At 40.1% G+C, this 13,640-nt stretch overlaps 3 protein-coding genes across 7 annotated transcripts in view; 1 reads left to right on the top strand and 2 right to left on the bottom strand.

Moving 5' to 3' along the window:
• Positions 1-554: 554 nt before the first annotated feature.
• LOC100117132 (adenosine 3'-phospho 5'-phosphosulfate transporter 2) lies at positions 555-2,972 on the top strand. The gene is made up of 5 exons (XM_001601409.6): positions 555-858; positions 923-1,071; positions 1,154-1,369; positions 1,491-1,847; positions 1,959-2,972. Exons 1-5 carry the CDS (start codon positions 825-827, stop codon positions 2,298-2,300), a joined length of 1,098 nt encoding a protein of 365 aa, XP_001601459.1. The 5' UTR covers positions 555-824; the 3' UTR covers positions 2,301-2,972.
• On the bottom strand, positions 2,962-9,024 carry LOC100117092 (putative RNA-binding protein Luc7-like 2). Of its 4 annotated transcripts, XM_032597235.1 has the most exons (8): positions 8,751-8,978; positions 8,130-8,224; positions 6,091-7,692; positions 5,850-6,020; positions 5,492-5,607; positions 4,911-5,009; positions 3,842-4,536; positions 2,962-3,557 (listed from the first exon to the last, which is right to left on the bottom strand). In XM_032597235.1, the coding sequence occupies exons 5-8, from the start codon at positions 5,498-5,500 to the stop codon at positions 3,479-3,481; spliced, it is 882 nt and encodes a 293-aa protein (XP_032453126.1). In that variant the 5' UTR covers positions 5,501-5,607; positions 5,850-6,020; positions 6,091-7,692; positions 8,130-8,224; positions 8,751-8,978; the 3' UTR covers positions 2,962-3,478. The 4 variants fall into 4 exon arrangements, with proteins under 4 accessions (XP_032453126.1, XP_001601427.2, XP_031777760.1 ...); XM_001601377.6 differs by lacking the exons at positions 5,492-5,607; positions 5,850-6,020; positions 6,091-7,692 and having other exon boundaries at positions 8,751-9,024; XM_031921900.1 differs by lacking the exons at positions 8,130-8,224; positions 8,751-8,978 and having other exon boundaries at positions 4,911-5,607; positions 5,850-8,123.
• Positions 9,025-9,510: 486 nt separating this feature from the next.
• Positions 9,511-13,640, bottom strand: part of LOC100117012 — a 73,156-nt gene continuing 69,026 nt past the window's right edge. For both annotated transcript variants that reach the window (XM_008214673.3, XM_031921886.1), the window contains exons 11-13: positions 12,748-13,459; positions 12,166-12,625; positions 9,511-12,081 (exon numbers count right to left, since the gene is read on the bottom strand). In XM_008214673.3, the coding sequence (XP_008212895.1) occupies positions 11,299-12,081; positions 12,166-12,625; positions 12,748-13,459 (1,955 nt within the window). In that variant the 3' untranslated portion in view covers positions 9,511-11,298. The remainder of the gene's footprint in view (positions 12,082-12,165; positions 12,626-12,747; positions 13,460-13,640) is intronic.

Below are 13,640 nucleotides of genomic sequence, written 5' to 3'. Positions count from 1 at the left end.
TCTTTGATAATCCAAATGTAAAATATACACCAACGTTTGTTATGCGTAAAAGTAAGTATTACAATCGCATCCTTACTTCTTTGTCAAACGAAGAAGTCTAGCCGATGTGGATCTATTTTTTTATCAAAATGAAGCAAACTCATACATTTGAAAGATACTCTGGTGCGTATCGCGTATACGTTATATAACCGACGAGGCTCAATTCAAATCCAAAATATTGAAATGTATGTGTTATTTAAGTTATGGAAATATAACAATGACTAAAATAGAGTAAAATTACCAAGAGGGTATGACGTGTAGATACATTCTATTTTTAGTAGCCAGGGTGATGATTTATTGGCATTTTGCATATATTAATATAAATAATATCTGTAAATAAAAAAAAGCAAACTATCATTACTGTACGTAGCGCTGATGAATCGTGCAATAAAATTATTTTCTGAAAAACCTTGCCTATAAGATCCTTATTGACACCTATAACACTCTTTATAGACCTATATGTATAGTATAGGCGGTAAACCCTATCTTGCCTACACTACACTACCGCTAACACTTGCAGACGACGCGAACTTCATGTGCCGCGTTGTCTTCGCGAGAAAAAACGTCTGCGATAGCCGGAGCATCGCATAACAATAATAAGCAGCAAAAAGCGATGGCATACTGAGCTGGTCGTCAGACTCTCAATGAATTCGTCGTCCTGCTGTCGACGAGAGAAAGCCCAAGACATGATGCAGTTTTCCCATGGCGTTTGAATCAGCAATACGGCGTCTGCGTCAGTTGGAGGTTAGGTTCACGTAGGGCTGGATTAATAATTTTCCGGTAAAATGTCGCACAAGAAGATCTACATCGGGAACGATGGTAAGATGATCTAGTTTTTTTTTATATTCGACACGTGTACTGAATACTCGATTTTAATTTTAAGATCAATCAATGGAAGTGGAGGATTCAAAGGCACCGCAGAAGGAAATCAGGCTGTTCTGTTTTGACATAAGCAACTGCAGTGTGAGGAGTCAATTACTTTGGTGTAGCTTGGGGATATTCACGTTTTATATTATCTATGGATATTTACAGGTAATTTGCACAGTCTTGAAATATGTGCTTTGGGAGAAAATGTATTGCAGTGTTTAATTTGTGAATTTGTTGTTATTTTTAGGAATTGATATTCACTTTGGATGGATTCAGACCATTCGGATGGTACTTGACACTCATACAGTTTGGATATTACACGGTATTTGGTTGGGTCGAATGTCGTATCAGAGGTATTAGTAGAAGAATACCAATCAGCACTTATCTCCTGCTGGCTCTGTTGACCTTAGGTACTATGGGTTTCTCAAATTCATCTCTTGGTTATCTAAATTATCCAACACAGGTTTGTTGCTTTTATAGCAAAAATTTAAATTAAAAAGACTCATCCAATTCATGTTTTTACCAATATTCATAATCCTAAAAATTAAATCTTAAACTTAAATAACATCAAACAATATTTTCAGGTGATTTTCAAGTGCTGTAAGCTCATTCCAGTACTAATTGGTGGCATCCTGATTCAGGGAAAGCGCTATGGCTTCCTTGACTTCCTTGCAGCGGGTCTAATGTGTCTAGGCTTAATCCTGTTCACCCTAGCCGACAGCATGATATCACCGCGTTTCGACCTAATCGGCGTTGCAATGATTAGCTGTGCCCTTCTCTGCGACGCCCTTATTGGAAACATACAAGAGAAGACCATGAAACAGCATAAGGCTACTAATACCGAAGTCGTGCTTTACTCTTACAGCATTGGATTTGTCTATTTGTTCGCCATATTAGCGTTTACTGGTGATATGAGCAGAGGGGCATCATTTTGCAGCAAGGTAGTTATAGATATGTGATTGTATGTTACCCACCGATGTGAGTTTCAATTACTTTTTTTTTGGACTCAATTCTAAAAAAGTATAACGTATCTTAATTCTTTTTAAATTTAGCATCCATTGGAAACCTATGGCTATGCCCTGCTCTTCTCGTTATCGGGTTACCTGGGTATCCAAATCGTTCTCTCACTAGTGCAGTCATGCGGTGCCTTCGTTGCCGCCACTGTAACTACTTGTCGCAAGGCCGTCACCATCATCATCAGTTTCCTCTTTTTCTATAAGCCCTTCACATTTCAGTATATCTGGTCGGGACTGCTCGTCATCCTCGGGATCTACCTCAACATCTACAGCAAACGCTCCAATGGCAAAAATACTTGGCGCGAGATATGTCAAGCCGTTAGTCGTTGCATTAAGCGTCAGAATCGTATACAGAGGAGGCTCATGTCGAATGTTTAGTCACGAGACATTTTTAGCATTTTTTATAAGAGATACAAAAAAGAGAGTTACACGTAAAATTAGGTTGTTTGATTGGGTGCTTCACGATGAAGTTTTGACGAAATTTTTTCAGAATTCTCAGATTTATAGTATTAGACATTAAGATTGTATTATCGAAGATGCAAAACTATTGTGAATGATCCAATTAATATTAACAGTTCCTGTGATAGAAACTGCGCATGTTAATGTCTATGAAGACAGTATTTAATGATGAATAATGCTGGATGATATAGAGGATCCCAAATATTGCATTGAGTCGAAACGTTATTTGAATTATTTTACTCATTATTGTATATTACTGTATAGTTGACTTATAATTTTGTATGTGATATGAAAATTTAATACGATCTTTTACTATTCATTTTTTAACTGTACATTGTTACAAATATGCTAACAATTAAATATATACAGCAATAAAAGTTTATAAAAACTAACTCATTACGAACAAGTTTAGATAACATATAATAGTCATTGTGTATACACATAATTATTAAAAAATGTACAAGAAAAAATGCTTTATACGATTAAAGTATGTGAATTATAGACGCCTATTCGACGTTGATATTGTACAAAAAGGTAACGAACATAGGACAGTCAATAAGATGCAACGAAATCAAAAAAATGATTTTGAAACGTGTCTTTATTTATTTCTCATTCCTCTACAATCGTTATACAATCCTTAAGTTTAAAAGTAACTAGTTATTATAAATATGCAAGAACTCTTCCAAATAGAGAAAAATCAACTACGTTCTTATGTACACGTGAACATTTCAATTTCAATAATAATCAATCAATAAAAAAGAGATAATCTCTTTAATTAATATTAGGTATAGGCATAATGTATGACTTACATACGCGTTTCAGTATCTGTGTGAGGTTGTTGCAGAAATCAAGAGCTGAAAAAAAGAAATTCTCTGATAGCCGCCATCTATTCGCTATTTGTTAATGACCGAAAAAGGAATTCTGTTATATCGACACATGTATGAAGACACAATAAGGGCGTTATTAAAATTTACAATCAAAAATGGTGTTCTCTTCTATCCTTATTCTCGTTCGTGTGCCTCTTGCTTGAAGTTAAAATTTTCTTGACGTATTTTTTTTTTGTAATAGCCGATGATACAAGCCAAGGACGTCGTCCTTTATCTCTTGCGGTCAGTGGAGCCACTGCGACGCGAGCGAGACCTTCTGCCGCGACTGCCACTGCGCGAACGTCTCGATCTGCAATAACGAAAACATAAATTATTTTCCCGCTTTTTCTGCTCCTTCACCAGTAATCGCATTGCTTTTATAATTTTAAAATCAGGTAATCGCTTCGGCTGTATGATCAATGTCCAAAAAGAAAGGAGACTCTTTGGAATCGATCGACTTTCTGGTCGGATCTCAGATCGGCCGATTGATTCATCATTTTGTATACAAAAATTTTAACCAATTTTTACGAGAAATGGATTAACAACGCGCAGAGAGCGATCATTCGAAATCATACATATCAATGAGCAACAAACCTCTTTCCTCGGCTGCGGCTTCTGGATCTGGACCTCCTTCTATCTCTGTCCCTGCGCTCCCTTTCCCTGTCCCTATCCCTTTCCCTCTCCCTATCCCTATCTCTTTCCCTTTCTCTATCTCTGGGCCTGTCTCTGTAACCCCTAGCCCTGTCTCTACTTCTGCTCCTTTCCCTTTCTCTGCTCCTGCTTCTCTGCCTGCTTCCACCCCTGTCTCTTTCCATCATCACGTCACGGCGCTCCTTCCTGCGATCCTCGACTGTCTTGGCCAAATCAGCAAGCTTTTCACGAATCTTGATGAAGCCCAGATGCAGTTTTCCGCCGAAATGATCGGCCAGACGACGGTCGTTATCGTGAATACCCAGGTAGGCGCTGCAGACTTCGCAGACACGGAGCTTTTGCTGTTGGTACGAGGATGCGGGCATGCTGTTGCGGTACTCCTGCTCGGCCTCGTTCTTCTTCTTGCGCAGCTCGTCGATTTCACCCATGAGCTTCATCGACTCCTCCACGAAACCCTCCTCGCCCAGCTGCTCGGCTTTGGCCAGTTTCTTTCCTATCTCCTCAGCCAACACGTGCACGTTATTTGCCTTGGCAGCCACCTCGGCACTTAGCTCCTCCTGTGTCTCTGCTAGACGCTGCTTGGCCTGCTCTGTACGGCGGTCACAGTCTGCTATGAAGCTCTGCAGGTGCTCCATTGCCTGTTTTAAGAAAAATACAGAATTAGAAATCAATTTAATGAAACTATATGATAATCTTCAATGGGACAATTTAAAAAATCGTATTACTCCACTTGTACATTGTATTGGACTTGTCGTATGCAATGATTATAAAAAGATTTTTTTCAATTCTTAGAAAGTGAAGCAAAGTGAATGATATAACAAGCGTGAAGTAGCCTGTTAAGTTCAATCAGTTATCTGAATAGTTAACAATGAATGGCTAACAAGACGCTCAATCTATGTATAAGCTTCTATTAACAAGTCTAAGTAGGTAGCACAGATAACATGATAAGTAGGAGAAATTGAGATCATTGTTATCCGGAGTCAAACGTATGCATCATAAAAAATTTACTCACATCAATGTCATAGAAGTGATCCTTCTTCTTCTGTGCAGCCTCAAAGTCAGCCCGCAGGGCCAAGTCGTGAATCTGGGGGCATTCTCCCAGGTCCATGCGCTGCGATTTACAAATATTCATTATTTATTAAGAGTGATCGACGGAAAAGTTCTAGATGAGATCGACCCGCAGATCTCGAACGCGTTATATTCGTCTATGTAATCCTCTTTGCTTTTTTATGTCCAGTTGGATAAATTGTTGCATACACCCACCCACAAATAACATTTTTTGCAATCATTCATGAATTAAATGGGTTCTACGCTTTTCGAGTTTCATTTTAAATTTTTAAATTATTCGCTTTTAATGCAGCCTTCTCAAGTGCAAATGAAGTATTATTCAAGGTTGCTTGAATGATCAATGTTATTGAAATATATGAATAGTACTCTTTTGAACTTGAAAGACTTAATGTATGATGTTTTGGATAAAAAAACCCTTATTCGTACGTTATTAACTAGCATTTTATGGTCATCTTAGTATTCCTGTTTTTAATACTATTTTTTGGTTTCCGTTTAATATAAGTTTCTTTTTATATTCAGACTTACAAAGGCCATGTGTCTTCGGCTTAAGTCTTCCACACAGATTAACTATGTCTACGTAGAGCTCAAAGGCTGCGGTTGCTCTGGTACCGGTTGGACTTAAGTATACATTGAGATTGCACCTACAGAAATAGGAGCTTTCGGCTAATGTCGTAAAAAAAATTCTGTGTTTCTGTCATTGATAGAGTACAGAAAAATTTGTTTAATCCTATGTTCTGTTTCACTGTTTTTATTGAAGAGAGAACTCGTCAAGTTTCGTGTAATGTAGATACAGAAAGTATCATAATATTATGTAACAGTAAAATTAAAATAAAAGTACAATAATAAACGTTCTATAGATAGATATTTTGTTGATTTCACTTACAGACTGGCAACACCTCTTCGCCCGACATTGCGTTGAACAACGATGCTACAATCAGCACACAACCTTTTACATATTTAGTTAATTTAACTATGCCAGACCTTACAGTAACATTTAAAAAAAAAGATTTAGTTCGGCATTAATTTAGTCTGTAATGATCGCTTCTACGGTAATCTGTCAAAGAAACATTGTTTCTTAATAACCGATTTAAAAAATTTCATTCTTAAAAATTTTTAATACGTACGATGAGACACACCTCTGCTGTTTATTCCATCGAGCCATATTCCCTTTTTGTGTGCTTGTCTACTTTGACGTTTAATTTTTTCGCAAATTGCCAAAGTTTCTTTTTTTTATTTTCACAATCACGAAATATAATGACGAGTAGAAAATGTAGAAATAAAAAAATTAAAAAAAAGAGAGAGAAGAGTAAAGAATTAATTAGTTTGTTTTTGTAGCTCTACCAAATTTTGTTGAATAGTGTTACACGGGCCATGCAAATTTGAGTTTGATTCAGTTTTTGGAATTAATTGCAAATTTGAAATACTGCTGTATGGTGAAATTGTAAGTAAAGCATTGAATATAGAAAAATCCTATTAAACTTTTAATATAATACATATTCACAAGACACAAATATTTCCACCTTAAAGTTATCTTAACTTGGGCTTTCCAATATATTAAAATTTGTATTTCAAGAACTTTGAAAAAATTCAATCAATAAAGTTATTTTTGCAGGATTGATATTTTCTAGATTTAAGATATAATATTGAAAATCGTTATACATTAATGTACAATTGATTGAATGATTATTTGTATAAAAACTTCATTAATTTGACTAGTTTTGTTAAGGGAATAATAGTAAAGTACTATATAGTAATCTATATAATCGGCAAAATGTCCTCTCAAGCTGGATAACCCAAATGAAGTTAGACAATTTTTGGCAATTCACGATAGCTTACTTACAGACAGTGCTTTCTTCTCACACGCTTCTGCGAGCAAAATAAAAAAAAAGATATATCTCTCTCTTTCTTCAAACACTCATACTCACAGAATTTTTTAGCCTCATATTCTCTCTCTTTTTCTCCAGGCTCAATGGATGTGCAAGGAAAAGTTGTATACTGATTATCTCTGTCATGTTATAATCTTTTCTGTTACGAGGTTGGTCTACTCACCAAAAAACGCACGAAACAGGTTTGTTTGACACACGTTGGGTCTTGGGATATTGGACAAATTCGACTCTGCAAACTTAGGCAGAGCAGCCAAGACGATAATCCGATGTATTTCTCCCAAGCAAAGTCAACATAATGAATGCATGTGCCCTGATAGAAATGCTTATGTGTGGAATTTATCAACTAATGGGTAAGTACTTAAAATACGTATTGCATAAACGTAAACCCACTTAATTGGTGAAAATAAATATATCAAGATAAAAATGAAACTAAAATTGGACCAAAAATAATGCCTTTAACCAAGTAATTTATAATGTGAAATCAGATGTGTGAAAAATGAACAGAATACACTACATGCAATGACATACAATAAGTAATAAATTTCCCAATAAATTAATAAATTCCCAAATTCAAATTCAATTTCTACCAAGGTCTGTATTTTCTTATATGTAATATGTATGCAATACTTATAACCAAGTAACTTAATATGTTAAGTAGAATCAATGGTATGTAATACGTACGTCCTTTTTGTGTTTCTATTTTTTAACTGTTCTTTTTCTTTAAGTACTTACGAGCATAACGCGACCTTTATTCAACATCTACGAACGGTACATTATTCGACAGGGTATTGCGTACAATTGGATCGCAATTGCTTTTCCAGACGCTCTGGAAATAGAGAACTGCTGGCAAGCAGTTCGAAATTAGTTAAGTTTCAAAGTGGCTGCTTGGCTATAGGGTCTCAAAGAAATTTGAGAGATCTGACTAAAACAAATTGACAAAATTTACCTCTGTTCCGTAGAGTCACTTTTCAATAAAGTTAGGCTCAATATCGTAAAGTAAGCCTCGTAAGAGTTTAATTTTGAACATGTTGCTTGTAATCAACCTCTCGGACAGTTTGATACTACATAAAATAGGAAGAACCAATATCCAAAAAAGTAGTATGCAAGGTAGATAAAAAAAAATTTGTTCAACGGGCCCGGTTTACACAAAATGACTGAGAAGAGAACCACAAAATGCGTGAGCATTTTAGAAGTGAGAGTTCAAAAGTATAAAGAACAGGGTGAACACGGCTCCCCCGATTCAATGAATCTGCTCGGCAGGTCAATAATCTACTCACCGTGGATGAGAGTATTTCGTGTGGACAGCATGCCAGCAGGAAACTCTTGCAGACCTTGGGATCCGAGTACTTGACTTGAAATTTGTTGTTCTCACCTGCAAATGAAAAATAATCATCGGTAATGGAAACTCATCATTACTTCATTGAAGCTACGGCTACACAAATTGATAACGACTAGGTCACTTGTTCCCTCTCCTCAACCATCCCAATGAAACTGTAAGTACCCGAGTGTGTAATCAATGAAATCAAAGCTACGTAGCTACTATAGCATATCTCATTAGCATAACCAGGTGTCGCATAAACTGGATTCTGCCGTTAAAATTATGCAAGCACCGCTCGATCTCGTGCAGAAGAACGAGCATCTCGGATAGGTAACAGGAATGGTCTACTCCACGCCCTGGGAGACGCTGCCCGATGGGAAATCGATACCGACGCGGAGAAAGCAGATATACCAAGTTTTTTTTTTTAAATCCAATAAAACTGCCACGCGGGCTTCCATTTTGCAGTGTCGTGGCGTTGCCTCGAAGGATTAGAAAACGCGCACCTACAGTTACGTATATACATACACAGACTAATGCGGGCATACCTGTGTGCACTTAATAAACGTGCTTTTAGACTCACCGTTTCGACCGGTACCCATGAGCTGGTCGAGCATAGCTCGCATCTGGTCGTGGGCCGTCATGGTCACGGCGACGTCCTGGTCCACGAGACCTCTTCTTCGGTTTGTTTGCTGATTCTTCGGAAGAAGCTCCGATGCGCTGCGGGAGGCTGATGTTGACGAGAGGACGGACGAGCCGCGGCTGATGTGACTGTGAGACGGGATGGCCGCCGTCGCCACGGATGGATCGAATGTACGCAGGGGAGAGAAGAAAGAAAATGGAGAAAATCGCCGCGCGGCGCGAGTGGACGACACTGGCGACGCTTGTCGGGCAAGTAGTCGGTTTTCTTACCAACAAACGGTAAAAACAGAATTTAGTTATATACGCACTTTTTAAAAATGCGTCGGTGATTTTTTTCAGAATTTTAGCTCATAATACTGATATTGTCATATATTGATGCTTGTATAATCTGTTCACCGAGATTTATTTGTCTTGGATATTACAGCTGTTACACGTTGTCTCGATTAATGAGTCATATCGTGTTTGATTTTGTAAAAATGTTTACTTTTTTTTAATTCTCTTGAAATAATTTTACAATTGTTGCAGAAGTCAATTATATTATTGAACCGATACAGTCAATCAATCATTACGCAAGTGATATTGCACTAATTAATCTTATTAAGAATAATCTATCTTGCACAACAACGAATCAAGAGTCCAAAAGACGAAATTAAATAATGTTTTTTTTATATAAGTGTATAAATGAATGAATACACTTCGTGTTAAATTTGATTTTTGTATTTATTCTCAGCAAAGTACAAAATGGTCATTATTGGCTTAAGCTCTATAAGTTACAATCTTTACATCGTTATTACTTAGAAGATGATAGGAAAAGGGTGAATAAGAGGTGAAGGGAGGAGCAGTAGGTTTTGCGGGTTTTTAGAGATAAAAATGAGTCATATTGCGCGTCTCTTTTACGATAAAGGAATTCAGGCGTTCAGAAAATCTACATCCGTACCTTTGTTCTATAGACATTAAATAATTTAATTAAGGCAACTTTGTTGATTCTTTCGTTTTTATAACTACACGCTCTTTAAATTCATTACAGAATATATATATATATATTAATGTTACGTATTCTCCTCGTACGTATACGTTTTTTGCGAGTCCGATGTTTATATAGATAAAAAAAGCAAGACTCTATGCTTACACAAAAGCGATAGTCGCCGATTTCCCAACTGTACTCGGGGTAATCACTCGCGAATGGCATAGAGAGTCATTTTACAAGAATTTTTCGACGCTTCGATTGATCAGTGAGAGGATCGCTCCCGGTCTTACGAAGTTTCCGATGAAAGCTCGGCCGGGAGTGACTTTAGGAAGGTCTTCCTAAACTACCCAGACTAGACTAGCAGCAAGCGATCAAGACTTTAAGCTAGCTTTTACAAGTGTTTAAAGTACATAATGTAACGTGTATATATTATATAAATTATTTGACTCAAGGAGATGCGAGAGTCTTTTTCACATAGTTTACAGGCAAAGTATAACGTTGAAAGGCATTTTCGAACGCATTCGTTAATACAAAGTTACGTGTGGTAAATACAAACCGACGACAACTCTCGCATCTCCCTAATTTCGGTATATTTACAAGGCTTCGTCGCATTTTACAACATATGAATACACGAATTACTTTTTGTAAAAAAATAATAATAAATTAACATAACTTATTCAAAGGCTGCCGATGCAGCGGACTTGGCTCTCCCGTACACTCCACAAAGTCGTAGAGAATTATCTACGTTGTTGCGAGTCGCGGAAAAGGCGGCCCGCCGTGAATTCATTTCTTTCACAGTCACACACAAGACGATTGAACGAAACTCATGCTTCGCTCATAGGTTGTGTCTCAGTCGATCGGGCGATACGTCGATGAGCGTACGATGCGCACACTGTAGATGTATACCCGTTGAGTTGTAAAAATTTCGTATAAAAGTGAATTTTAAAAAACGGCCAACGTACGTGACGGTACGTTTTATTTTCGTTTGCCTTGTACATTGTGGAGTAACTTTTTTACCTATATCGAAGTTGAGTGTAGCATACAAAAGTAAGGTATGATACATGTTAAAAATTCGGTAAGTTTGTAAGTTTTACAAAGTGAGTTTTTAAAATCATAATTACAGAGAGAGATTCTCGTCCTTCGACATCGAGGTGTCCGGGAGACTTTCTGAGAACTTTCGGACGATTCCCATCGTTTTCATGAAAATTATCGAGCTTCTGCGCATACCCGGAGACAAAAACTCGATACGGACCGACGAGAAATACTCCTTTCGCAACGCAACGGACAAAATCACTAACGGTCTCACACGCAAAAGTAACGTCGAGGGCTACATCTCCGCCATCAGAACCGTTGACTGCAGTCAATCAGCGCCCCCTACCGGATGACTATAACCCACATAATTCGTACGCATAAAAAAAATAATAAACAACTCATACGTTTGAAAAACACCTGGACCTCGATGAACCGATTCGAGGCCCTCACACAGCTCTCATCCATCAAAGAACGTCTACAACGATAATAATTACAGGGCAGTCTCGAGGGCAGGTGCGCTAGGGCTGCGCGCGACGAGCGCGCCCTCGCCGCTGGCTGTGTTCGTCGTGGCATTCGGGGGCGAAAGGTCGCGAGTTGCCGAATTGTTCCCACTGTTGTGCTGTTGGGGTGACTCGGAACGTGCACGGAACCTCCTGCTGAAGAGATCCTTGTGTGGGACGGCGCTGCCCGAAGAAGGTGGTGTCGCGAGGAACTGGGCCCTGGCGAGCTGGTTGCTGACGCGACGGTGCTCGATGGCCTTGACGGGATCGGCTTCGAGCTGCAGTCGGTTCTCCAGTTCCTTCTCTCGCTTCTCGAGGCTGCGCTGCTGCTGACTCTTGCTGTCGTTGATGGAGTTCTTCAGCTCCTCGATGTCACGAGTTTCAGTGCTGGAGGTACCGAGGTCCAGCTGACGCCTGGACGAGGGCGGTGGAAAGGTGGAGACTGGCGAAGGGGTTTCGGGCGAGGGTTTCATGGCCTTCTCCTCGGCTGCGGCGTCTTCGATGATGGTCGACGAGAGCACGTCAGTTCTTGGTGTCTGGAACCTCCAGGCGGATCGGGGGCTCAAGACCTTCGTTAACGGGATTTGTTGATTGCTGGGCTTTGGCGATGAGGGTTGTTGCTGTTGGTGGGCGTCTTGGCACTGCTGACGAGAGAGCTTGAGCTGCTCAGCGGCCGAGATGCGCGTGGGACCAGCCTTGATGGCCTGCTGCAGCAGGAGACGTTTGAAGTCCATGCGCGACGTTGCCGAGGGCGACAGCACTGTTTTGGGAATCTGAAAGTTCAATCAAGAGAATATTAGTCATGCTATAGGTTATTGATAGTGCCATTCTATACTGCTTTGATTGACGCCGCTTACCTCTGGTACTTTCTGCGACTCAGGGCTCCAGCTGTGCCTCGTGCCAACGACCTGCTGTCCTTTGGACAGCGAAGTAACAGATCCTGCGGGTGACAGACTCTCCGGATCATCCTTGATGTTCAGCCTCCTTTTGGACTTGTGTATCGCCGCAAAGAGTTCTTCATTAGACATAGTACTCCTTATGGGCGAAAGAACAAGGCTAGCAGGTGAATCGCTACGCTGCTGTTGTTGTTGCTGCACGAGGGCCGGGTTCGGAGAGACGCATCGCTGAGATTGCAATGCTAGGCGCTCGGCCACCGTGGGCGCCACTCGACCTACTCCACTCGTTGGTGTAGACGATTTGAAACCGTTTGTGTGCTCCGGACCGATGGGAGAGATCGGTATACTTCTCAGTCCATCTTGGATTGTGGAAGCGAAAAATCGGTAGCCCAGCGCAGAGAGACCCAGTGGTGAAGCGAATCTGTGGAGTTGATAAAATGTTAGGGGTCCGCAGAAACCTACTTTGTCGATCATTATTAGGGGTCCATGGTAGTATTTTCTTTTTATTTAAAGTACTTGGATAAGAATGAGAGTAATTCATACCTGTTTTTCACGTCCACCGGCGTCTGATGCTGCTGAGCACTCGGCTTACACCTCGCCTCGAACTGTTCAAGGTTCTTCCTATTCAGATCAGCTTGGCAGTTGTATCCACCCTGTCCATGGTGATGTGCGATGATTTTTTCGGCTGATCCAGCTTTCTGTCCCTGTCTGGCAAGCATGTGCGCAGCGCTCAAAGCTCCGTGTCTGGCCAGACCCCTAGTAATGTCGGGGGTGATGCTTCTTGGTGGCTCCAATATCACTTCACGTTGTGGCCTCCTGTTTGGCAGTGTATAGAACTGTTGCTGTTGACTAGCTTTGTTGTAGCCCTGAACTGGGTTGTGCATTTGCTGGGCGTACATCTTTTGTTTCTCAGTGTAGTTCGAGTAGACCTGGTTCTGAGCATTTTCGTAAATGAGTTGTTGGTAGGGGTCCACTATGTGCTGCGCGTACATCGGATGCTGTTGGTGATGGTGGTAAGCTTGATGCTGATTATTGGCGTTTGGCAGATTCTGACGCAACTGAGACTGGAGCTGATGAGTCTGGTGAACCACTTGGTAAGGGTAGTCCTCGTGCAGCTTGTGAACCTGGGGTGGCCCGACGTAAGGGGGTGGCTGTTGGGGATGTTGCTGCGGATGCTTATGCTGCTGGGGCTGCTGGTTCGAACAGGCCGAAGTCGAGACCGGCTCGCTTGGCTGGATCGCTAGCAACGCCTTGTCTGTAACAAAGATTGACACATTTTTATAAGGGGCCTAGGGGCTATGGTGATGGTATGTCAGCTGAAATTGAGGAATTTTGGAGAATAAGAGACCCTTAAAGCAATCACGATTGCAATGAACAGATAGTTTACATATAGATGTAGTACGCTTTATCAAGTTATCAAATATTTTAAAATTTAA

This window comes from Nasonia vitripennis, chromosome 1 (assembly GCF_009193385.2).
Source record: "Nasonia vitripennis strain AsymCx chromosome 1, Nvit_psr_1.1, whole genome shotgun sequence".
In the NCBI taxonomy this organism is placed as follows: Eukaryota; Metazoa; Arthropoda; class Insecta; order Hymenoptera; family Pteromalidae; genus Nasonia; species Nasonia vitripennis.
Note: the sequence above shows the minus strand (reverse complement) of the source record. Positions and strands in the feature narration are given on the sequence as shown.